The following is a 26,309-nucleotide window of genomic DNA, read 5'->3' as shown; positions in this document are numbered from 1 at the left end:
TGAGTGTAGCAGTAGGGAGTTTTCTGCTGGGGTCAGGAGGACTGTGAACAGACGAGCGGAGAGACCCTGCCCCGAAACACCAGTGTATGATTGGAGTGTAGCAGGAAGAAAAAAAAACGTCCCTGACTTTTTGTTTTTCCTCTCTCGCCTCAAAGAGTCTACATGTCTAGTGGCATCTAAACATGTTCAGCTTTGTGGATTTGCGGCTGGCGCTGCTGCTCGGCGCAGCAGTGCTCTTGGTCAGAGCGCAGGGCGAGGACGACCGTAAGTCTCATCATCACTGTTTACCGGAGCTTCTCAACCCCCCCTTTTTTTTTTTCTCTTTTTACTGGTTTTGGAAAGTGGATTTTCTCTTCGTGGGTGGACGGCTGCTGAGATCTTAGACAGAGATGAGAAGAAAGAAAGGAAAAAAGTTTTAAGTAGAAATAAGAACTTTGATGCTTGGTGCTTCTTTTGTTTCCATAGATAGATAGACAGATAGACAGATAGACAGATAGATAGATAAACAGATGAGCTTGTAGTTTAAACAGTACAGGGTGTACGTAATGCGTTGGGCATCTCAAGAAGGCCCCTGTCTCTCTCTCTCGCTCTCTCTCTCTCTCTCTCTCTCTCTCTCTCTCTCTATATCTCTCTCTCTCTCTCTCTCTCGCCTTGTGTTTGTCTCTGTCTCTCTACCACCGACCCCCCCACCAATGCATGCAGAACGAGTTGCTGCAGGTTTTTCCAGGCTTTCCTCCAGGCAACGTTTTCTAACGGGGAATAGCAAAAAAAAAAAAATGCATGTTTAAATCCAATTCGAACACGAAAAAAAGCTGTATTTCTTTTTAGAAGAAATATCTTTTTTTTCTGACTTGAAAAGCCTGATCCTCCCATTGCATTTCACCCCACCCCTAGTCCGCCTGCCAAAGGTTGATCTCAATCTTAAAAAAAAAAAAAGAAAATTGGAGGGGAAAGAATTGCCTTTTTACGCCATCAGCCACAAAGATTTCCCTGCTTCCAGCTTTGCACAGGGCAGATAAGGAAAGCTTTCCACAGGCCTGATTGATGTGGCAGGGTAATCCAGAGCCTGGAGCCAAGCATTGAGTTGGCCAGGTAAGAGAGAGAGAGAGAGAGAGAGAGAGAGAGTCGGAGGCAAGCAGGCGTAGTCTTGTCTGCCACAAACATTTGACCTCTTCAGCCTGAGCACTTTATGCTCTGTGACAGATGTGTGAGCTACTTGTACTTTACTTTGAGTCTTTTCTTTTCATGCCACTTTCTACTTCTACTACCGCTACATTTCAGAGAGAAATACTGTACTTTTTACTACGCCACATTAATCTGACAGCTTTAGTTATACTAGTTACTTTAGAAATTCAGATTGTTGCACCCAAAACACAAGTAGTCGATTTTTGACCGTTTCCAGTTTCTAAAATGTGAGGATTTTTTCTGCATCAGGTACTTTAACTTTTAATACTGCGGATGTATTTAGGACAAAGGTTTTAGGGACCGTGAGGGAAGCGAAAGCCTCTGTTAGTGTTTTTAGACACAACCATTTTTTTTTTTTTTTGACAAGACAAAGAAAATCAGCACCAGCTCTGGAAACAAGAGCCACGGAGCTGAAGTTCCATTTTTCCAGATGTTCATGTAATCTGGAAAGGACTCAGCTGTCTGTCTGTCTGTCTGTCTGTCTGTCTATGTGAAGCAGATGTGGTTTGACACTTTGAGCGGTCTCACAGCGTCACCCAGAGGCTTCGCTCCGCAGCTGCAGACACATCTGGCCGCCACGTCCCCCCCCCCCCCCCCCCACCACACCACCTCCTTTTTTTTTCCATTCCTCCTCGTCCTCTTCTGCTTTTTCTTTCCACTCCCTAATTGCAAACACATGCAGACCGTGTTTCCACCAGCTGCTGCCAAGACGACAGTCCGCTGCAGCGCCACTGCTTTTCCCTCTGAGCTCAGCACTTTGGCACGCTGGGACATTCACAACCCCCTAAAAGGAGCCCCAGTTTGGGGTTTAGTTTTGCTGAGCGATCCACAGCAGCAGCAGCAGCAGCAGAGATGCAACCTCAGGTCGGAAAATGTGGCATAGAGCAGAGAAACTTTCAGTTTTTATTATTTGTTAAAGGGAAAAGAAATCACCCGGAAACGCGTTTGTTCCGTGCGTAAAAAAAAGAAGGTCTTTCCGTGCGTTACGTGATGTGACGTCGGTGCCCTCTCTGTCACCTCGTCCTGTCTTCTTTCTAAGGCCACCAGTTCCCATTCAAACCTTTCAAAACACTCATTCTCCTACTTGATGTTTTTTTTTCTTTCTATGCTGTAACCATTTCCTATGTTCCTGTTCATATAGTTTGCGCCAACATAACACTTCTTTTGATTTTTTTTGGGGATTTTCTCATCGTAAAGCACTTCAAAACGTTCCTTTAATGCTAAAAGTGCTTCAGCAAACAGAACAAAACATAGGCCTCTATAGATCACAACTGTTATAAAATATATAATAACTAAACATTATTAATATTAGTTGAAGTATATTCTGATTTCATTTTTAGTTGATGTGATATAGGCATTTTAGGAAATAATAATGTGCTAAAAAAAGAACACTAAAATGAAAACTGAACAATTCTTTTTTAGGGTATTATATTATATATATTGAGTTTTTTAAGTGTGTGTGTGTGTGTGTGTGTGTGTGTGTGTGTGTGTGTGTGTGTGTGTGTGTGTGTGTGTGTGTGTGTGTGTGTGTGTGTGTGTGTGTGTGTGTGTGTGTGTGTGTGTGTGTGTGTGTGTGTGTGTGTGTGTGTGTGTGTGTGTGTGTGTGTGTTCAGGTATGTAACCTGTGTGTGTGTGTGTGTGTGTGTGTGTGTGTGTGTGTGTGTGTGTGTGTGTGTGTGTGTGTGTATGTGTGTGTTCAGGTATGTAACCTGTGTGTGTGTCTCCCCCCCCAGGCACAGGCGGCAGCTGCACCCTGGATGGCCAGGTGTTTGCCGACCGAGATGTGTGGAAGCCCGAGCCATGCCAGATCTGTGTGTGCGACAGCGGCACGGTGATGTGCGATGAGGTCATCTGCGAGGACACGACCGACTGCCCCAACCCCGTCATCCCCCACGACGAGTGCTGCCCTATCTGCCCCGATGACGGTACCACACCTCCACCTCAAACGCTCCCTCTCTCATCTCCTCTTCTTTCCCTTTTTCTTTCCTTGTCTCTTTTAGGCTATTTCTTTCTCTCTTTCTTTGTTTGTTTAGAGCTATTTCTTTCTTTCTTTCATTCTTTGTTTCTTTAGGCTATTTCTTTCTTTCTGCATCTTTCTTTCTTTCTTTACTGCTTTCTTCCTTTCCTTCTTTCTTTATTATTCCTTTCTTTCTTTTTTCTTTCTTACTTCCTTTGTTTTCTTCCTTTCTTTTTTTTCTTTCTTCCTTTCTTTTCTTTTCTTTTCTTTTCTATCTTTCTGTCCTACTTTCTGTACTTGATGTTTATACTCTTCCAATTTTCTTTATTGTTAATGCCACCTGCATTCACATTTGTATTTTATTTCCTCTTTTTCATATATATATATATTTTTTTTTTTTTTCAAATCCCAAACATTCAAACACTCCCAGTCTCATTCACACCTTCCCTCACTTCTTTCCCATTTGACTCCAACATGACTCAGCACGTTATCTGCCCCCATTAACCCCACAAAGCATTTAGCACCACATTTCCCCCTCCTGCTGTAAGAAAGCAAGCCTAAACTCAAGATTCCAGGACTCCTTTTGAGGATTTTAATGTGAATCTGTATTTTCACCTCTATGTTATTTGGAAAATATTTTTGTATGATCATTTTGTGTGTGTGTGTGTTTTTCGTCCATAATCCAACCTAAACTCCTCTCTCTACAGGCTTCCAGGAGCCTCAGGTTGAGGTAAATATTGATTATTTCAGTCAATTATTCTTCATGTTGTGTCAACAACAAAAAAATTGTGTCCAGAGAAACATTGCGTTGTTCTGACTATTATAATTGCAAATTGCCAGTTCATATTAGTTCTTAGGAAAACTTGATGTAATAAAAACTTGGGAATTAGTTGGAGGGACAAATTATTTTTGCACCCTCAACTTTTATAGTCACGTTGGCAGCACAATCCAAAAATAGTTGTTTAAACTCAAAATAACTCATGCAACTAGTTTTCTTGTTATTTTAAGTTGATACAACTACGCACTTTTTCCAGTGCACAAACAATATAATTCAGTGAAACAGAAAGACTTAATCAGTTTGCTGCAACTATTGGTTGTGATATTGGTTATTAATTGTGGACGGATTGATGATTAGGACATAAGATGATCAAGATGAAGATTATAATTCTTTAGCTAAATCTGTATATATGGTTTATTGGTCTATATCAGATGCAGTTAGTTGATTGGTCATTATCTGTGATTATTCCATTTCAGATCATCACATCAGATCAGTTACATTATTTATCGTGCGAATCATATTGTCATTGTATGAAGATGATACCATTCCGTTTGATCATACACTGAGAGACTGTTTTTTCTTTTTCTTTACTCACAGGGACCCAAGGGAGAGCGTGGACCCAAGGGAGACAGGGTATGTTCACACTCTCTTTCACCTGTCATTCACTTTTGATTTGTTTTTTAATATTCAGATTCAGATTTCAGTTTTATTGTCATTCAAGCAAGTTAAAAACATGAAGGAACAAAATGTGTTCCTCAGACTCAGCAGCGTACACAATAAATAACAAGTGTCTTAGCTAGAATGACATAATTAATATAATCTAAAACCTATAAACCTAGAAATATAATATTTCTGGTCACCGTGTGTTGCGTTCAAAGTGTGGCACTCTGAGCAGATTCCTGTGTGTTTCGGATGAAGTTGAAGTAGCAATACTGACAAAAACGCAATGTGTGTACATGTGTTTCCATTCATGTGGAAACAGGATCTTTTAGCCCAGTCCAGCAAATCCAAATTCCTACTTGCATCAAAGTAGAGAAGCAAAACAGAGTGAAGTATGAAAAGTAAGGGCAGTCAAATTATTGATGGACTGCTGTGTAAACCAATGGCATCGGGTCTAACTGCATAACTATATTTAATGATGGATTTTGCATTCAAACGTTTCATTTGCAAAGTAAGTACAGCCATCAGATAGGGAATTATGTAAAAGTCCCAACAAATAGCAATGCAAAAGTAAATAGCACATGTAGTTACTTAAAACTGCACTACTTGTACTTTTTTACTTCCACCTCTGAATTATGTCAATGTCACTTGTTTCTAGAAATCATGATGAAGCAACAAAGTAAATTAAAGGCAAGAAATGTGCTTTTAACTTGGTTCATCATTTACTGAGAGCAGTGATTAAAAACAAACAGAGGTTCACGTTGCATAGTGACGAAGTGGAAACGTTGCTTGGTTGGAGGAAAGGTTTTTTTTAAGCAATTGTAATATTAAGACTAAGTCAAATATGACGTAAACAAAAACGTATTTTATTCTGAAAACATGAAAGCTGGCTTTATGTGAGTTATGGAAAAAATCTTCAGCCAGGTTTGGGATTGCTTATGCAGTGGTGATTCCACTTATATCTGAATTGATGGGATTTCAAATTAAAATTGAATTCCTTATTATTTTTTTACTGGAAAAAATTTAATTAAATAATCAAATCAACATAAAGATTTATGTTGATTTGATTATTTAATTACGTATTTGTCATAATGGGATTTGATTGAGGCAGCTGCAGAGGCATCTTTGGTCAGCCTGAAACCCTGGAAAACACTTTTATTCTGACAGGGCAGCTCACCTACAGCTGGGAAGAGCACTTTATTTTCTTATTAATATATAATATAATATAATATTATTATCTAATTACTATTATTACTTAATTAACATTTCAGTCAGGATTATTATAATGAACTTGTTTTGTAGAATTTATGATGATCATTTATTTTAAGTTTGCGATGATAATGTATAGTTTCTATAAAAGAGCCAATGGCTGTTCTTACCTACTTCTTGTATCCTGATGTCACATGTCACATGAACACGGCCCAATCTATTCCTGGTTGGTCACGTGGTCTGTCTTATGGGGGAGTAAACTGCACCTCCTCCAGGTTTAACGCTGCTTTCATCACAATAGGGAACAAATGAGGCTGCCAGGACACACAGGAAATGAACGATTATACTCACGAATGATGTAAAAAGAGTATATATAGGCAGTCATGTGATTGCCGATTGAACAACTCATACAGTGGAAGTTGTGTTTTCCTCTCTTTGTCTATGGGTGTGTTAGCATCCAGGGGACCCTCTTATTCTGAGTCTGGAGCCTGAACCCTTCTATCTCTCTCTTGCCCCCTAACTGCAGGGTCCTGCTGGTGCCCCTGGTAACGATGGTATCCCCGGCCAGCCTGGAATGCCTGGACCTCCCGGCCCCCCTGGACCCCCCGGCCTCGGTGGAGTAAGTTGTACTTTTTTTTTTGTATTGATGTATTTAAGTTGTTAAGGTCCAAATTGTCCAAATCTATGCCAATCCAGAGCTGGAAAACATGTGTAGCTAATTTTTTGGACAGAGGTGTGGCATCATATCAACCTGCTAGTGCCAGTAACTACACCTTCTTCTTCTGTGGTGGTCAGACAATCACATGAAAAAAACAGCCAAAAACAAGCATAAGTCCCAATTTAGTTTTGTTCTTCTTAGCTCCCCAGCCTTCATATTCCACTACCCATGATTTCTATGTTCTATTTTCTAATGTAGTTTGTTGGATTGTGCTTTCACACCACCTCAGGGTTTCTGTTAGAACATTCCCAATTGTCTTATTCAGCAAGTGTTATCCAAATGGACCAGTATATATAAACCAATAAAAGCATGCTGGGTGTGAACACAGTTTTCAGAGAGGGCAGGGAGAGCTGGGAAACTGAACTCCACTTACACAGCTGTCAAGCCTTTCATTGACAGGATGGTCTCTCACAGAATCCAGCTTTGGCTTAAAATGAATGGCTCCGGCTTGCAGATTGGCTTACAGTCTAGGGTCAGAAGGTCATAAGTTCATTAGGGTAGATCAGGAAGGGGACACTTGTATTGGATGCTTGTCTGATCCATAGTTGAGATTGTTCTATGGTGAACAGAGTTACAATGTGTTAATGAGTTTATTAATGATGCCCACAGACCTCTCACAATCTAATTTAGCATGCTATGATTCAGTTAACTATCGACTTCCATCCTAATTTAGTGTACTAAACTAACATTCCCACTGACTTTCATTGTAGTTTAGGATACTGAGCTAACACTCCCAAGCTAATCTTGCAGTCCTATGTAAAGTGTATCATTGACTCACATGCTAATTCATTAGGCTAAGGTAACATTACATATCATCCCAGTTTAATTTAGCATACTAATGTAGAAGCTATCATTCACTAACATGCTTTTTTCAAACCACATATAGCTTATAGTATCCCAATCTAATTAACATACTATGATTCAGTTTACGAGATCCAAACAAAGCGTTTTGCAAAGTCTGCAGGAAAGAATTTGGCATTTGACACAGACGGCAGGCAGACATCACTCTGTTACATACAACACAGTCTTTGTGTTTTTTTTTCCTAATGACGGACAGTTGACTTCATGTTCATGACCAAAAGTAATGCATTTTAGTCTTGAGCTTTGGCTTTCACGTGTTTTACTGTTATTATTCGTTGATACTGGATTCACCTCTTCTCCATCTACTGCAATGTGTCATTACAAAGTAGCTTCTGCAACAATTAATGAGGTCCAAAGGTTGTGGAATGGATCCTGGCTGATAGAGAAGTAGGAGCGAGTTGGACACTTATACAGTTGTCAGAAACCAGCTGGAGCAGACCAAACTACACTATGATATTGGACATGTTTTGCTTGAGGTTGCTTCTTCATTAATCTTGTTTTTCAGGATTTCATTAAGATACAGTATAATTGAGGATATTTTGGCTGGGATGCCCCACAATCTATTATATTTTGTTGGATAGATTTTTTTCTTTGAAATATATAAACCCCTTTTAATAAATACACCTACAAAGGAAAAGAAATGGGGCCCAAGTTTGTTATGAACGTGTGTACAAATGCATTGTTATACATTTAACTGGCAGATAAAAGGTAAAGAAAAGGCCTTTCGTTCATTTTCATGGAAAGTTTAAACCTAATTGACATTTTCAGACGATATGTCACATAACAGATGGATTGGAATATTTATATCTCTGTTTACTTTTTTCCAGAACTTCTCCCCTCAGATGTCTGGTGGCTACGAGGATAAATCTCCTGCCATTGCTGTGCCTGGACCAATGGTAGGACACATACACACACACTGTCATTTAACTGCTGTCAATCATGTTAATGCAGTATCTGACCGTGCCTCTGTTTGATTGGCAGGGCCCAATGGGACCCCGTGGACCCCCTGGACCTCCTGGTTCTAGCGTAAGTACAACACTTCCTTCTTCATCAACTCTAAATATTTGAAATCTGAGGCTGGGATTATATGGGAAAAAAGGGCAGAGGCAGCCCGTGTACCTCAAGCATCATCATGACATCACCATGACATCACTACCCTCTTGTGGTGCCCAATTGGCGTGCAGCCAGTGCGCTCCTTTTTCCTTCACAGCACTAGAATTCATTCCCTAATGAAAACTACAATAAAGCTAACAGTGGTGCGATATTATTTTCAAATCGGATTGTTGTTTTAGCATTCGGTTAAAAAAAAATAGAACATTTTTGTTAAAAGGAATTTAAAAATGCTATACAAACGAGCAAACTGCCTCTTGTGTGTTCAGTCAAAACGCAAAGCCAATTTGGTAGCATACAAAGTGAATGGAAAGACGCCAGTAGACATGGATTCTGAGTTCAGTCAGAGGCCGAGCTGAACACAAAAAACAACCAGCTCACAGCTAACGTCTGTACAGTTGGTACAATGGCCATTTGGGAATAAATATATACACAGTGGTCAGATTTGCGTGAAGGAAGTGATTGCTTCACTTTCTGTCTGAACACACTTTAGTTCCACCTGCAGCTCACACAAGCTCAACCTGACAGGAGGCTAGGTAGGTGAAACACTATTTTGACAGCACCTTGCTTGCGTTATCCTCCATGCTTTTCACTAAAATGCGATATACCAGCACTATGGAAACCTTTAAACTAGTGGGTTAGCTTTGAGCTTCTGAGGTTCAAAAACCAAGAAATTGCAAGATATTCCTGAGGCTGGATTAGTGGCGTAAGGTAGTTACGACGGGCCCCAGTGCACGCTGTTAAGACGGGCCCTAGGGCCCCCGCCACTGAGGGCCCCCGCCACTGAGGGCCACTGAGTACAATTGCACATCAACATACATATTACCCAGCAATCATCATTGCATTATCTGCATATGACAAACAATGCCAAAGAAAATAAGAACAATTCATTTAAATGAATTTGTTTTTTTATTAAAAAAAAGGGGGCTCCAGTGCCATTGCACTGCCTGCACTGTCTATATTTACGCCCCTGGGCTGGATCAAACCTAGCTGAACCTAACCAGGACTCAATTCAAATATACACAAATGACTAACAGCAGTCCTGCCACATAATGAGAGAGGCAGTGTTTGGTTCTTTTCAGGGCCACACAGAATCTGCGGATGCAGATTTTCAGCAGAATTTAAACAAATATTAAGAAAATTTAAATAAAACTATACATTTTAACACATCTCTACCCCAAGCAGAAAAACAGGCCGCTAAATTCTGCATATATCATTCTGGATAACCACCGAAAATTGTATTTACAAAAAAATCTGCAGATTCCGTTTGGGTCTGGTTATTTTCCTGTTCCTACTGTTCCCAATCAAGTGGGCTGACAGCAGCCATGGAACAAAGACACCCCAATGACCCACAGACACTTTGACAGACAACCTGCACATGTCCATGTTAATACAATAACTTGACAACAGGGTGAACATGAATGAGAGTGCTGGCATCGCTTGTGTTCAGTATAGGTGGTGTGAGTGTAGTAGTGATGGTGTTTATGTGTCTCTCCACCTACAGGGACCTCAGGGATTCACAGGCCCCCCTGGTGAGCCTGGAGAGGCTGGAGCTGCTGTGAGTATTGGGAACATGAAAGCAGATACACAGCTCACAATGCAATGTGTTAGTGTGTCATCATTCTCACCTTGAGCATGTGTTTTCTCCACAGGGCGCCATGGGTCCCCGTGGCCCTGCCGGACCCCCTGGAAAGAACGGAGAGGATGTAAGTGGACAGGATCTGCTCATATTCCCCATTTATATAGTAAAGTATATAGTAAAGAATGAGTTTATTCATCAGTCCCCCCCCCTTCTCTTTGCCTCTCTTTCTATCAGGGTGAGTCTGGCAAACCTGGTCGCGGCGGTGAGCGCGGACCCTCTGGCCCACAGGTAAGTCACCATGGCAGTGTAATTCTTAGTGATGTAATGTAAAAATAATAATAATAATAATAATAATAGAGCTGTGATAATAAATTGTGTCTCCTACCTCTTCTCTTTCCCTCAGGGAGCTCGTGGTTTCCCAGGAACCCCTGGTCTGCCCGGCATCAAGGGACACAGAGTAAGTCGCTGCTTACACCTCCCTGTTCAGCAACAACAAATCAACACTATATCATCTCCTATAACTGTATGTGTCTCTCTCTCTGTAGGGATTCAGCGGTCTAGATGGTGCTAAGGGAGACACTGGCCCCGCTGGTCCCAAGGTGACTGCCTCTCTTTGGTGTCTTCGCTCCTCCACTGCTCGGTCTCAGTGTAGAACAATGTCTATTTTGAACAAAGAATGATAAAAATAGAAGCTGCAGAAGCTGAGATATCCTGATTTTTAGTCCCAGAAATTGGCTAAACTTGGCTCTTACATTTCCCATAATGCAGCCAGTCCCATCTTTTCTTTACACCTACCCTGCCTGGTAAATGCCCATGTCTTGCAAACTCCAAATACCCAGTGTGTTTCTTTTTATAGGCTTTCTGTTATAAATATTGCCGCTGTCGGGCAGACACCTCGTATCTCCATATTTAGTCATTTTCATTTTTGTTCATAAATCAATGCTATTGGTCAGCCTTTGACGTCTGTCTGCGGGTTTGACAATGATTTGAACATTGGCGAGGCGATTTCGTCTGATGTTGTCAAACATAGCATGCAAAAATGTTTTCAAATTCAACTTTTTTTCTTTTTATTTCCCCAACATTTTTTTTTTTAAATCCACAGATTCCTTCTGGGTCTGCTTTTGACTAGTAAACTGAATTTTATGTGTAACATTTTTATGTGTAAAATTGGCAGACTGGCCTTTTAAGTAAGCCTGGTGTTACTATTAGTCATGGTCACAGTAGGGTTACACATAGAATTAGCAGAAATAGCAGCAGCCATTTGGCTAGTTATATCAATATTGATGAATGATGCTACAGTTTCGGTAGCAGAAACTCACCTGCCTGTGTGTTTGTGTTTCTTCAGGGAGAGTCTGGAGCCCCCGGTGAGAACGGAACCCCTGGAGCTATGGTGAGTAAAACAGTCACCCTATCTCTGCCATGTAGCAGCCATCTTGGATTCTCCCTCCCTTCAGATTGATGCTCAATTTAAAAGAATATAGCTGACTGACTCTTTGCTTCCTCTATCTCAGGGACCTCGTGGTTTGCCCGGTGAGAGAGGCCGCACTGGGGCTTCTGGAGCTGCTGTGAGTCCCTACACACACACACACACACACACACACACACACACACACACACACACACACACACACATACACACAAATATTGCAATCCATGAATCCGTCTGTCAGTGAACAGAATGACCAATCATGTTTGTCTGTGTTCCGCAGGGCGCTCGTGGTAACGATGGTGCTGCCGGTGCTGCTGGACCTCCCGTAAGTCTTCCATTTTCTCGAGCTTAACTCGTTCTGAGAACACTCAGCGACTCTTCAGTTTGTCTCCCTTTCAGAAGCATTTTTTTTAATGTACAACTTCCCGTAACCTATAGTTGTTTAAAAACCCCAGGGGAATTCTCGGGGAAGGATAGGACTCACCGAAACACAATTTTTCTGCTATCAAAGCAAAGCAAAAGAAAATGATCTTTCCTGTATTGGCTGTGATTATATTGGCTGTGATTACTGAACATCTTTCTCTTCTTGTTTCCTCCCAGGGTCCCACTGGCCCCGCTGGACCTCCTGGATTCCCTGGTGGCCCTGGATCCAAGGTACGACTATACGCCCGTTATGATCCACGCCAATGATCTTCAGCAGCCTCCATTTTGAATGTCCCGAATCCACGGCTTTCAGCATCCAAAATAACACATTTTATCCCATTCTCCAATTTTCCTTTGATGCATTTCTCATAATATATGTGACCCTTTTTTTGAATTTTGATTTAATTTGAAAAGTGAAAATCAAAATTGCCTACATCATGGATATTTGATTATTTTTAAGTGTGCTGTCAATGGACGCTGCTGGCCTCCAGTAGCCCACACATATTAGTATTGAATCTTCCAAAATGAAACATTTACTTTGCATTTGTCAGGTTACATTTCTTGTAAATCAACTGCAAAAGCTTTTTTAAAGATTAGTGTATTCTGTAGTGTGGAATTGGGACACAGTTTTAGTTTATTCTGCACAGAGATAGGTTCCAGGAGCCTTAGGGATGCTTTGTTCATCCGTCCTTTTGTACTCCATCTTCATTTACGTTGATTTATTACAACTTTTGTTGAGAAAAGGAGACCAATGTCTATGCATTTTGGACTATGTCTTGTTGATACTTTTACTTCCTTAAAACTGAATGAGAAATGAAAAACCCAATACAATCTTGGTCACAAAAACCAAAAGAGATTGGTTTAAGGAGCATTATTGAGTGGCATTTTAAAAGTTCACAACATTGCTCTTTAAAACCCCAACGACTTGGCGTTTTAATCATTATTTTTAAACTTGAAGGCAGTGTAACCCCAAAATACAATCTTCTGCTCTCTCACATCACATTCCTTTCCACAGATTTTGCCTTTTTTTTCTGTCATACTGGTATTTTTTCATCTCTCTGAAGTCTTCGTCCATGATGGCTCACAGTCGCTGTCGCTGTTGGTTTGGACATGATTATCTAACTGTTCTTCGTTTTCCGCTCTCCCCAAAGGGTGAAGCTGGACCTCAGGGTGCTCGTGGATCTGAGGGACCCGCTGGATCTCGCGGTGAGCCCGGTAACCCCGGACCTGCTGGCCCTGCTGGACCTTCTGTAAGTACAGGATATAACCAATGATGATGTAATGGCATCTTCGTCATTCCTCCGAAATCTTCTGGCCCTCAGGTTTGAAAAATCTCTTTCCTCCTCTTAGGGAAACCCTGGAACTGATGGAGCCGCCGGACCAAAGGGAAATCCTGTGAGTATCTCTCTCAACACATTCACTTCACTTGAGGATTTGAATCCCTTTTTCTGGCACAAAAAGTTGCACGAGGCACTGCCAAAGCAGCCCGTGCCTCAGCCTCAGAGACTGATTCCTGGCAGAGCAGCATGATGTTGAGCGTGTTGTTGATGTGTGCTGCCCCCTGCAGGGTGCTGCTGGAGTTGCCGGAGCTCCCGGTTTCCCCGGACCCCGTGGACCCTCTGGACCTCAGGGTGCTGCCGGTGCCCCCGGAGCCAAGGGTAACAATGTGAGTAAAGCCTTTATCAGAACACACCGATGTCAAAAAACTAGTATTTTCTGAGGTCTGTCCCCTGTAATGGACACGATTTAGAAAGAAATACTTGAAACATAGTGAAGTAAAAAAGTAAAACTACTGAATCGACAGTAACCCATGCTTGTTTCCCTTAGGGTGATGTTGGTGCCCCAGGATCCAAGGGAGAGGCCGGTGCCAAGGGAGAGGCTGTAAGTTGAAGTTCACCACAGTCAGCATGGAGCATCTCTCTCTGTATACACACACATGTATGAATGCTCATGCCATCTCTTATTCCATCTGTGCGTGTGTGTGTTTTGTTTTTGTCCTCCAGGGTGTTGCAGGAGTTCAAGGACCCCCTGGACCTTCCGGTGAGGAGGGCAAGAGAGGAGCCAGAGGAGAGCCCGGTGCTGCAGGAGCCCGTGGAGCTCCAGGAGAGAGGGTATGCATCTCACCTAAGTTTTACTATCTCATACTGTATACTGTGATATTCTCCTTAGAATGAAGTGTAATAGGGAGGGGAAGGTATAGAGGGGCCCTCTGATTCTGATTCAAACGGAAATAGTATCTGTATAGAATTTCATTTATTTTTAATCTCTGCGTAAATTGCCATTTTAACAAAATCTCGACTGTAAGCTGTCCTCGCACCTAAATGGTGGAACAAGCTCCCCAATGACATCAGGACAGCCGAAAGGCTACACATTAGCCGCCGTACGCTAAAAACACATCTTCTGACTGCACCTTGACTAAGGAGATGATGGTTTTGAAAAATAAAAAATTGCACCTGCATGTGGCTTTTTGTAGTTAGGCTTATTTGAAGCTAATGTGCTTCTTCTATGTGATTGTTGCTGTTCTGAGTTTGTGCTATCACGGTCAAATGCACTTATTGGAAGTCGCTTTGGATAAAAGCGTCAGCTAAATGAAATGAAAACTACAGTAAAAGGCAGCAATGCTACTTTTAGCTGAGTGCATTTGAAATGATTCTTGCTTTTGTGCAGCGGCAGACTTGACAGTAACAGATATGATTTTAAATTCCACAAAAACATTTTGCTGGTCAGTGCAAAAATGATTTGACATTCATCCTGACTACGAATCAGAACAATAATGAGGAAAAAAGGTCAAAATATATCCTACCCATATAATACAAGCATTCCCAGTGTAGGCCACAGATGATGCAAGCAGCCTTTTGGCTCATCAGGACCATGTAAACAAATTCTGTAGTGCCCCCTGCAGGCCAGAAAGCAGAACTGTAAAAGCAGGAACAGATTATTATTTCCAAATATTTTGAAACATTATTGCTGATAATACAATATCTAACATATTGTGCATGATGAATAGACAAAAAGAGTTAAAACATTAAAAACAAATGGAATATGTACATAGCAGATTTTCTGCAGATTTTCCGCAGATTTCAAACAAATTAAAAAATAAAGCAAATAAAACTGAGAATGTTAACACATCTCCATCCCCAAGTGTGGTAATAACCTTTGAAAGAAGCCAAAACTCCAGTACTTCAACAAATAGCACTACACCCCTGGATATACTTCATGGCAAAGGGAAGGGTATGTTAGCATCATGCTAATAGGCTATCCCTGTCTAGATGTTACAGTGTTGACTTCTGATCATAGAGCTAAGCGAGTTGTACTTGATTCTCTCTACAGGGTGCCCCTGGTGGTCGTGGTTTCCCTGGTTCTGATGGTTCTTCTGGACCCAAAGTGAGTAAAACACACACACACACACACACACACACACACACACACACACACACACACACACACACACACATTTGACAATTGACAATTTCACTTACAAGCATTAAGAAACTTCAGATCAGTTTTTACAGAACTAATCTTTGCCTTTCTTCTTTTCTCTTTATCTCCCGCATCCTAGGGTGCTACTGGCGAGCGTGGTGCCCCCGGTCTTGTTGGACCTAAAGGTTCTACCGGTGAGCCTGGTCGCACTGGTGAGCCTGGTTTGCCCGGAGCTAAGGTAAGAATCCCTACCATCTGACCTTCACATAATTGTTAGCAACAACATTAATTGACTGCAAAGGCCCTTTTCTGACCTCTGACCCCCTGCCTGTAGGGTATGACTGGTAGCCCTGGTAGCCCTGGACCTGATGGCAAGATGGGACCTACTGTAAGTTCATGATCAGAAAAATAAATTTGATCTTAATCTCATCAAAACACAGACATTTTGTGTTCATTTATTTAAATTAATTAATTAATCCTCCATACCAGGGAGCCGCTGGACAAGATGGCCGCCCTGGACCCCCTGGCGCTGTTGGAGCTAGAGGCCAGCCTGGAGTCATGGGATTCCCCGGACCCAAGGGAGCTGCTGTGAGTAATGTGTCTGAACTGCTACACAGTATCATTGAACGTGTGTTTACTATAGACTACTGAGAAGTAGGCTACTAAGAAAAGGGTCTCCCCATCCCTGTTAATCGTGCTTTTCTACTCCTGTGTGTAGGGTGATGCTGGAAAGTCTGGCGAGAGAGGAGTGATGGGACCCACTGGCCCTACTGTAAGTTGTCTACACTGTGATGCTCTTTGAATACACTGCACTCTACTGTTTTCCTTGTAATGATTGAATGCTAGACCCTGTGTGTCTGAAAACCTGCCATCTTTCTACCCAGGGTGCCCCCGGAAAGGACGGTGACGTTGGTGCTCAAGGCCCCTCTGGACCTGCTGTAAGTCAATGGCACACATCCACCACACATGCCCACATGAATAATACTACAGATAGATTTGACTAATCGATTCTCCAATTAAAATCGATATTTGTTTGAGTGATCTTATATCGGTTAATCAACCTTTTTTCCCATGGATGAACCCACCACAAAGTTCTTGGGGGTCAATTCTTGAAGTAAGCATTAAAACAAATAAGGGCTGTTTCTTGCTTGTACAAGTTCTCTGAAAATCTGTCTTATATCCAAGCAAAACTGGTATTGTAACTGAAATGTCCCCTTACCTTATTGATATTGAATCGAAAATGTAATCAAATTGGGACTTTGTGAATCGGAATTGATTTGGATAATCATTGGCGACCCCCAGCCCTAATTAACACCCTGCTCACTACAAAATTAATTTAAAACCCCACATGCAGCAACTGACAACAAGCCATACCCACATAATGCTTTACTTCTGGTAATTGTTTTGTTAGCACTAACAGTCCTTCACTTGCTCACCCTTAGGGACCTGCTGGTGAGAGAGGAGAGCAGGGACCTTCCGGAGCTCCTGGATTCCAGGGACAACCAGGACCCCAGGGTGCTATTGGTGAGAGTGGCAAGCCCGGAGAGCAGGTATTGACTGAGATATGATTGATTTAGACACCTAATCGAATTGATACTGTCTAGTAAATTAACGCATGAATTGCCTCTTGTCTATCTAGGGTGTGCCCGGCGAGGCTGGAGCAACAGGACCTGCTGGAGCTAGAGTGAGTCACTTATCATCATCATCATCATCCTCATATTCACAATTACTCAGCAGTCTCCTCCCCGCAGCACCTATTGACAGAGGATCATTGGAAAGTTGTCTATTAGTTTATAACAAGTACATCTACATCTACATACCAACCAGGCTACAAAGAGTTCAATATGCTATTTTATAGACCGAATCACCGTGACGTCGCACTGACACAAAAATCACTTACAAATGGCCTTTGATTTGAATTTCAGAGGTATGTGAAACCGGAAACGTTTGAAGTTATAGTTAAACATGGAGACTCGACCTATCTGACATTTGCGGTGTGCTTATTTTCTGTACTATGTTGCTTTGCTAGCATTTTTGATAAACCAAGTCTAACGTTGCGTACAGCAAGATCTCACCGCTGGTTGGACTGACCACGGTTTGGGTGGTGTCATTTTCTTTAGTCTGTGTCCCAACAGGTATATTAGGTCTTCAAGCTAACGTTAGTCAAAGGGTTAACATATCAAAGCATCAAACATGTATTTTAGATAAATGAGAGTGAGAATGAGAGTATATCCAGTTGTTCCACGTCCCCATTTGCTCAATGTCGTTAAATTGTATGTACGAGACAGGAGTTTTCAGGGGTTTTCTACCCAAAGTTATAGTGACCAAACCTTGTGATTGGGTCTATAAGTTGATTGAACATTGATTGGTCAATGCCAACAGGCTAAAGCTAGCTAATCACAGGCTAATGCTAAGCGGGTGTTGGTGAGCTATGCAGACAGCATGACATGCTAAAACACAAATACAAAAACAAATAGCTCCATTAGGGCCATCTGAGGAAAGGACCTAGCTTAGCAGAATAGTTTTGCCTGTTTTGAAAAGCCTCTGGGAAATATTAACAATGTACCTTCCACTGAAATAATATTATCCACCTTACAGATGAGCAATCCACAGTCAGATAGATCTCCATGATTTATTTGACCACTCTTGGTCTTCCACTTCAATTTGCCTAACTCTCTGCCACCCTTTTCCCTCAGGGTGACAGAGGATTCCCCGGTGAGCGTGGTGCACCAGGTGCTGTTGGACCCGCTGGTGCCCGTGGATCCCCTGGAGCTGCTGGAAACGATGGTGCTAAGGTAAACCCTGGGAGATGGGAAAGGGAAAATTGATTGCCTGTAAAGTTTTCATTGATTTGTTGTGTAACCCTCTTGCTCTTTCTTCTTTTCCCCCTTCCTCAGGGAGATGCTGGAGCCCCCGGTAATCCCGGAGCCCAGGGTCCTCCTGGACTGCAGGGAATGCCTGGAGAGCGCGGTGCTGCTGGCCTTCCAGGACTGAGGGGAGACAGAGTGAGTGGCCACTACAATATTCCTATTATTCCCAATATTCCCAGTATATACTGAGTGGCATGACTCACACATCACCAGCCACAGTAGCTTTATAGTACATATACATCACTCCCCTTCCTTTATCAAATCAAGGGTGACCAAGGAGGCAAGGGTGCTGATGGAGCTCCTGGTAAGGATGGCGCCCGTGGTTTGACTGGACCAATTGGACTTCCCGGACCTGCTGGAGCCACCGGAGACAAGGGAGAGGCTGGTGCCGCCGGACCTGTCGGACCTTCTGGAGCTCGCGGAGCCCCTGTGAGTACCTGTCTGAGTGTTCTTCTCAAGAGCAGAAGATGGAGCTTCAGCTCAAAGTTCTGTAGCTGCTTGAATCTTATAAATCCGTAACTGATTCTTCTTCCTCCTCCTCTTCCGCAGGGTGAGCGCGGAGAGTCTGGACCACCTGGACCTGCTGGATTCGCCGGACCTCCTGTAAGTCACTTCTTCATGGCTCCTCTCACTGACCGTTTTTCTTTAGCTTGAGCTTCAACACAGAATTTACCGAGTCTTTCTCTCCATCCCCCCTCACTCAACCACAGGGTGCTGATGGACAGCCTGGTGCTAAGGGAGAGAGTGGAGATAATGGTGCTAAGGGAGATGCTGGTTCCCCCGGCCCTGCTGGACCCACTGGTGCCCCTGGACCTCAGGTTTGTAAACTTATACATTCACATGTCATTATAGAAAATACAATAGAAGTTTATGCAATTAGCCTGGTACTGGTTCACCCATGTTGACTAACAATATGTTGTGTGCTTTTAGGGTCCCGTTGGAAACACCGGCCCTAAGGGAGCCCGCGGAGCTGCTGGACCACCTGTAAGTCACCACTTTTATTCTACTCTGTCCTCTTCATCCTCTACTACATTTACATTTATGCTGACTCTCTTCAGGTCCTAGATCAGGAACATCATAAGCAGTAGTGTAGAGGTCAGAGGTGATGGCACCCATGGCCATACTGAGCAGTTAACAATAAAAAAAAAAAAAAAAAAAGTTTAAACAAAAGTCATACAACTGAACTGTCAATTTTTAGTTTGGTTTGGTCAGCAATCGTACTACTACTATTTGGGAGTGAAGCTGCATGTATCAACCGTTTATCCATTACTTTTAGCCATTTTAAATATTTGAGCTGCTTAGTCAGTGGTTTAAGCTAACTATTTGAACTGTTTAGTCAGTAGTTTTGGCTAACTATTTAAACTGTTTAGTCAGTAATTTTAGCCAACCATTTCAGCTGCTTATGCAATACTTACACCTTTTTATTTCTACCATTTATGTATTCATTATTTTTTAGGTACCAGCTTAAAATTCCTCTGTTCAGGTGATACAGCTGATATATTGCTTTTATCAAATTAGTTGAGCTTCTCTACAACATTCTAAGTAACCCCTGGCTCTAGCAGAAGTACCCCCTGTGGTACAAGTTCCCCGGGTTGGGAATCACTGATTTAATAGACCTCTGTTTGTCCCTAGGGTGCTACTGGCTTCCCTGGTGCTGCTGGCAGAGTTGGACCTCCCGGCCCCTCTGTAAGTCTTTCTCTAATGTTATTAGCACGTATTGTTTCTATGGCAGGGCTCAATGTCCAGGATGGTTTTGAGCAATGTTGTGTTCCCCCCTTAAGGGCAACGCTGGACCCCCCGGACCCGCTGGACCATCTGGCAAGGAGGGACCTAAAGGAAACCGTGGTGACACTGGACCTGCTGGTCGCCCTGGTGAGCTTGGTGCTGCTGGACCCCCAGGACCTTCTGGAGAGAAGGGTAACTCTGGTGCTGAGGGTGCTCCCGTAAGTTATTTTTAACCTTCAAAATAAACTCTAGCCCCTTCCATCTCAGTCTGTCACTGAACCAATTGATTAGGTGTTGGTTGCTATCAGTTTCTCCTGTCCTACACCTTGATGTCTAACCACTTTCTCTTTGGTTCTCTCTATCGCCCCCTGCAGGGAAGTGCTGGTCTGCCTGGACCTCAGGGTATTTCTGGACAGCGTGGTATTGTTGGTCTGCCCGGACAGAGAGGAGAGAGAGGTTTCCCTGGCCAGCCTGGACCTTCTGTAAGATTCTATTTTTACTCTACAAACTCTACTCTACAAAACTACAAACTGCACATTTGAATCTGATGGAACAAGAGTACCAAAACGTCTTTAACCAGCCAAATTGATGTTCAGAATCAAAACATGATGATGAAAACCAGACCACTGAGAATTATTGAGAAATTCCATTCATCTTTGGGTCAGTCCATTAAAACTCACTTGACTGAAACATTACAAGACCACCAGCAAGCAAGAAGCAAAGTTTCTACAAATTAATCCTCAATTAACAAACTTATATTCAGTAAGAGATGTGCTTTTAAAGTAGTATAAAATAACTTTAATTAGTAACTTTCTGTCTTGCTTCCTTTCGTCCTGCAACACTGAGCAAGCCCAGATAGACTTTTAATCAATTAGAAAAGTAACTGAAGTTTTCAAGACTGGACTGACTGTGGCTGTGTCACCCACAGGGAGAGGTTGGAAAGCAAGGACCTTCTGGCCCCGGTGGTGAGCGCGGACCTCCCGGACCCATGGGACCCCCTGGACTGGCTGGAGCCCCCGGTGAGCCAGGACGTGAGGTATGAAGAAACAATTGTGTCTGTACATTATCTGTCTGACCTTTGTATACTGGTGTAGGTTTTTCCTAATCTGTTAACCTGCGTTGTGTTTGTGTTTTAGGGAAGCCCCGGTAACGAGGGATCAGCCGGTCGCGATGGAGCTGCTGGACCCAAGGTGAGTTCAAATGGACTATAGCTAAGTCGCCAGCACCAGAGATTCAACTCATTCTCAGTCAAAGTGAAATAGCTTGCTGAGGTAGATTTGTTTCCAAATGGCACAGTAACACAGTAAACTGTGTCTGTAGCTCCAGCTTCTACTACAGAAATTAAGCTCCAGAAGAGTCAGCCAAGTTGACCCGAGCCAAGCAATAGCTAAAGCAGCCTGGCTTCTGCTAGATACATCAATGCTTAGCTGACCATCTACTGTATTTAGCTAGCTAAAAAGCTGCCATTGTAACAAAAAATTAGAGCCATGTCTTTGAAAACTCTGTTGAGATGTTTTGTATAGCCTCGGCAGTGGCCAGTTTCACCAAATCTTAGGCTATCTGAAGTTTCGTTGAAAAACAATCAAAGGCCAAAGACCTGTGAAATCCTGGAGGACAGATATTTGGTTTAATCTGAGTCTTTTTCACCAGAGCAGCCCTTTAAATTCCCTGAACATAGGACCATGGTAATAAAAGACATGAGATTAAATAATTTGGTGTTTGCGTTTTAGGGAGAACGTGGAGAGAGCGGTCCTTCTGGAGCCCCTGGTGCCCCTGGACCCTCTGGTGCCCCCGGACCTGTTGGACCCGCTGGAAAGACCGGTGACCGTGGAGACTCTGTGAGTGACAAAGCCATTTTTCAGTTTGGACGTTGTCTTTTTGTGAAAATATTGCGAGTGTTCAGTTAATATTTCAGTACATGCTAAGGAAAACTAGCCATTTATGTATACTAAATTGACTAAAGGCACGAGCGTAGATTTAGTTTCACTGCAACCTGCCTCTACATCAAACTGATTTCTGAATGTTTCAGGGAGCTGCTGGCCCCGCTGGCCCTGCTGGCCCTGCTGGACCTCGTGGCCCTGCTGTAAGTAACAAAATTAGCTATTAAGAGACAAATACAAACAAACTACAAATAAAATAGATGGAACACGGTGAACAGTAGGCTACAAAGCCACACTTTTCATCCCTTTCTTCCCCCTAACAGGGAGCTCATGGGCTTCGTGGAGACAAGGGAGAGACCGGAGAGGCTGGAGAGAGAGGCATGAAGGGACACAGAGGATTCACTGGCATGCAGGGACCTCCTGGACCAGCTGTATGTCACTTCACTCATACCTACACATCGACAACACACACAGTGTACACACTTTATGTCTGACTGTGACACTGTTTTTGATCTAAACCCATAGGGATCTAGCGGAGAGATGGGACCTGCTGGTGCTTCTGGACCAGCTGGACCTAGAGTGAGTTAACACCACACAATCTTTAAGTGCTTTAGTCAGTAGTTTTAGCTAACTATTTGACGTTTAGTCAGTAGATTTAGCTAACTATTTGAACTGTTTAGTCAGTAGTTTTGGTGAACAATTTTTATAAATATATATATTGAGTGAGTTTTAGAGTGAGTGAACACACCACACAATCTTTAAGTGCTTTGAGCAGTTTGAATATGTGTTAAGCATTTATTTGGTTTATTTTTCATGTCACACGAGTGTTTGGAGGAACTTTGCATTCAGAGACTTTAAGGATTCCCTTTATGTTTGTAGGGCCCTGCTGGATCTGCTGGATCTGCTGGTAAGGACGGTATGACTGGCCTGCCTGGTCCCACTGGACCTTCTGGACCTCGTGGACGTTCCGGAGAGATGGGACCTGCTGTAAGTCTAGTACCGTCTATTTTAGGGGTGTGACGAAGCGATCGTGAATCGGTTAAAAATGTATATAAATGTGTAAAGATTACAAACTGTTAGGATGAAATATTAATTGCGATGCCATTTTTAAACAGCCTGGGGCGTAATCTACTTTTGATATCACTTGTTTTAATTCAGACGTCACTACGTGTTCTTAGTTTATTTATTTGAAGAGAGTTATTTTGATGTGAGATATGTTTTTAAATATTTTTTTTTAGATAAAATACAACTTCAATTGCACTTTTAAACATAGAGGTTGGGATTTTATGGAACATAGAGGTTGGCATTTTCTAGGAACACCACAAAGCCTCTACCAGCAATGAATTAACCAAAATCTTCTCCTCTTCCTTTCCCTTCTTGTCTCTCAGGGTCCTCCTGGACCTCCTGGACCTCCTGGTGCACCTGGTGCCCCCGGTGGCGGATTCGACCTCGGCTTCATTTCCCAGCCTCAGGAGAAGGCCCCCGATCCCTTCCGCTCATACCGCGCTGACGACGCTAACGTTCTCCGTGACCGCGACCTGGAGGTTGATGGCACCCTGAAGAGCCTGAGCCAGCAGATCGAGCAGATCCGCAGCCCCGACGGAACCCGCAAGAACCCCGCCAGAACCTGCCGTGACCTCAAGATGTGCCACCCCGACTGGAAGAGCGGTACGTTTTTTATAACAGTGGTGGAAGAAGTATTCAGATCCTTTACTTAAGTAAAACTGCTAATACCACACTGTAAAAATACACTTTTACAAGTAAAAGGCCTGCATTGAAAATGTTACTTAACTAAAAGAATGCAAGTATCATCAGGAAAATGTACTCAAAGTATTAAAAGTAAAAGTATTCAATGTAGAAAAATCCTCACATTTTCGAATCTGGAAATGATCCAGACATTTAGCCAATCAACTAAGTGTAAATGGTCTAATCATTTCAGCTGGACTTGTAGGTTGCTTTATTGTTGGGTAGTTTAATTTATACATCAGATTTTATAAACCACATGTGTTTTGTGTGCAAAATTCTTAATTTGTAAAGTAACTGAAAATGTCAGATTAATGTAGTGGATTAATAAGTACAATATGTCCCTCTGAAATGTAGCAAAGCAGAATGTGGCATGAAAAAAAGACCCAAGTAAAGTACAATTCTTTAAATTTAGCATAGTACTTGAGTATATGTACTCCACTGTTTACACAACAGTGGTAGAACGATTGCAATAGCATGCTGGAGTTCCGATTTTTCAGATTTTTTTTTTTCTTCCACCGAACTCTTTGTTCTCCAGGCGAGTACTGGATCGACCCCGACCAGGGCTGCACCCAGGACGCCATCAAGGTCTACTGCAACATGGAGACCGGAGAGACCTGCGTATCCCCAACTCAGCGCGTGGTCGCCCAGAAGAACTGGTACATGAGCAAGAACATCAAGGAGAAGAAGCACGTCTGGTTCGGAGAGGCTATGACCGATGGCTTCCAGGTAATTATGTTAAACCAGCCAAACGGAGCTCTTCCTCACTCCTCGCTCAAAATTCATCCCTACTTGCCTTCTCTTTGGTCACCTTCCGTCTCAGTTCCTCCCCAAAACTGCATGGGTGCTGTGCCTAAGCAACCCTGACTTCCCATTCCTCACTTGTTTCCTAAACCATTCCTCAACTGCATCTTTCCTATCCACTTCTTATCCCTCCTCTGGCCTCCACAGTTCAGTCAGTAACCCCCCCTCCTCCTCTGTCCCACACAGTTCGAGTACGGCAACGAGGGCTCTGCCCCAGAGGATGTCAACATCCAGCTGACCTTCCTGCGTCTCATGTCCACTGAGGCGACCCAGAACGTCACCTACCACTGCAAGAACAGCGTCGCCTACATGGACGCCGCCGCCGGCAACCTCAAGAAGGCCCTGCTCCTCCAGGGCTCCAACGAGATCGAGATCAGAGCCGAGGGCAACAGCCGCTTCACCTACAGCGTCCTGGAAGACGGATGCACGGTGAGCTTTAAAACTTGAGTTGATATACTCTCATCCAGATCACACTGACAGCCAAACAAGCTTCAAAATGCTAAAGCTGCAGAGTTCGTAATAACCGGTCACAATTCAGCCTACGTTAGTCTTGCATTGCCAGACCTAGCTCCACAACGCCACATACAATGTTAACTGTTCACACAATACAGTAGCTATTTAAATTAGCTAGATGCATGGTTAAACCTCATTTGCTCTCACCAGTGTATCTCCGTGTGTACTTTGTCCACAACAATCCCACCAATTGCTCCCAAAACGTCCCAGTTAGAGAGGAAATGCCCTAAACATATTCTTTGTAAATCTTCACAATCATTCCCCTGAAAGAACCAAGCAGGCCTGCCTTGTTGCACCATTCAAATTCAAAACTTGCCAGTTTCAGCGTGTAACGTTAGCTTGCTAGCTCAGAGTTTCCGGTTGCAGTTCCTTGAAGCGACCAGGGTTTAGAACATAAACACAAAGAAAGCGGGAAGGTGAGGGACATCCGGCGGAACTTTCCAGTAAAAGACTAGGCATAGTATAAACTCCCTAATGGTATACACAGTGGTTTTGAGTCAGATAGCAGTTCATCAGAGTAACATGCTTGCTAGCTACTGTAGCTAGTCTTGCGGTTCATGCGCTTTGAACAAAAGTTCAGGCAAAAATTGGAAAAACTTTGTCCAGAGTTAACTACTGTATGCATTGGCCATTTTGAATGTTGACCCTCCCTAACGCCCCTTTTTTCTTCTCTCCCTCCAGTCACACACCGGCACATGGGGCAAGACAGTCATCGACTACAAGACATCGAAAACATCTCGCCTGCCCATCATTGACATCGCTCCTATGGACGTTGGTGCTCCAGACCAAGAGTTTGGCCTTGAAATTGGACCCGTCTGCTTCTTGTAAAAAGAGAAATCTGGACTTGAAATTGTTGTTGTGCGTGTGTGTGTGTTTTATTTTTTCTAGCAGTCATCTCTCTCTAAAAGAAACCCCACCAAAACATTTCTCTATTGCCATTTTTCTGAAACATCTGACCCCTCGCTCCTGATTCTACGAATTTCCATTCGGCCATTGTTCCGATGGTCCACTTTGCCTAAAAAAAAACAAAAAAAACCTGCACTCCAACAAGATGGCGGCGATGCATCGTCGTGTTTGGGACCACTACTTTTTTTTTTCTTTTTTCTGACTCTTGGTTTTTTTATTTTGTTTTGTTTTATTATTTTTTTTTACAATCACCAACACCAAGGATCCTGTAAAGAAGACATTTTTTGTTTCACTGGCAACAAGAAAATAATATATGCTTCTGTAAAGTGTAAAAAAAAAATTGACTTCCCCTCTTCATCCAGCCAAACCAGGCCTCTCTGGAGTTTACAGAAACCAGCCGAAACACACAAGTGACTTTTGTATTTTTTATACACCACTGTGGTGAAAGGAATGAAAAGGACAGTCCCAACAGAACAGACAGAACCCAATTGCTTTGTACAACGTTTCAGGTGTTGATGAATAAACGGTGAAACTGA

At 42.8% G+C, this 26,309-nt stretch overlaps 1 protein-coding gene across 1 annotated transcript; it reads left to right on the top strand.

Moving 5' to 3' along the window:
- On the top strand, positions 1-26,309 carry col1a1a (collagen, type I, alpha 1a). Its single transcript, XM_078268830.1, has 49 exons — positions 1-264; positions 2,919-3,110; positions 3,850-3,872; positions 4,518-4,553; positions 6,316-6,408; positions 8,196-8,264; positions 8,350-8,394; positions 9,983-10,036; positions 10,131-10,184; positions 10,295-10,348; positions 10,464-10,517; positions 10,606-10,659; positions 11,406-11,450; positions 11,572-11,625; positions 11,770-11,814; positions 12,090-12,143; positions 13,064-13,162; positions 13,263-13,307; positions 13,480-13,578; positions 13,740-13,793; positions 13,916-14,023; positions 15,243-15,296; positions 15,472-15,570; positions 15,667-15,720; positions 15,822-15,920; positions 16,051-16,104; positions 16,217-16,270; positions 16,775-16,882; positions 16,972-17,016; positions 18,029-18,127; positions 18,230-18,337; positions 18,470-18,631; positions 18,752-18,805; positions 18,913-19,020; positions 19,133-19,186; positions 19,835-19,888; positions 19,984-20,145; positions 20,302-20,409; positions 20,856-20,963; positions 21,064-21,117; positions 21,658-21,765; positions 21,957-22,010; positions 22,131-22,238; positions 22,333-22,386; positions 22,687-22,794; positions 23,196-23,475; positions 24,089-24,279; positions 24,541-24,783; positions 25,549-26,309. The coding sequence occupies exons 1-49, from the start codon at positions 183-185 to the stop codon at positions 25,693-25,695; spliced, it is 4,344 nt and encodes a 1,447-aa protein (XP_078124956.1). The 5' UTR covers positions 1-182; the 3' UTR covers positions 25,696-26,309.

The sequence above is a fragment of the Sander vitreus genome, chromosome 15, assembly GCF_031162955.1.
Source record: "Sander vitreus isolate 19-12246 chromosome 15, sanVit1, whole genome shotgun sequence".
NCBI classification, from domain to species: Eukaryota; Metazoa; Chordata; class Actinopteri; order Perciformes; family Percidae; genus Sander; species Sander vitreus.
The sequence above is the reverse complement of the archived record's forward strand: the minus strand, read 5'-3'. Positions and strand labels throughout refer to the sequence as shown.

Excerpts from the sequence above, each read along its gene's own strand:
- col1a1a (XM_078268830.1), top strand. The coding sequence starts at position 183 with ATGTTCAGCTTTGTGGATTTGCGGCTGGCGCTGCTGCTCGGCGCAGCA. Across the intron at positions 16,883-16,971 it reads GTGGCAAGCCCGGAGAGCAG|GGTGTGCCCGGCGAGGCTGG; the intron begins GTATTGACTGAG and ends TTGTCTATCTAG. Across the intron at positions 19,889-19,983 it reads TTGGACCTCCCGGCCCCTCT|GGCAACGCTGGACCCCCCGG; the intron begins GTAAGTCTTTCT and ends TCCCCCCTTAAG.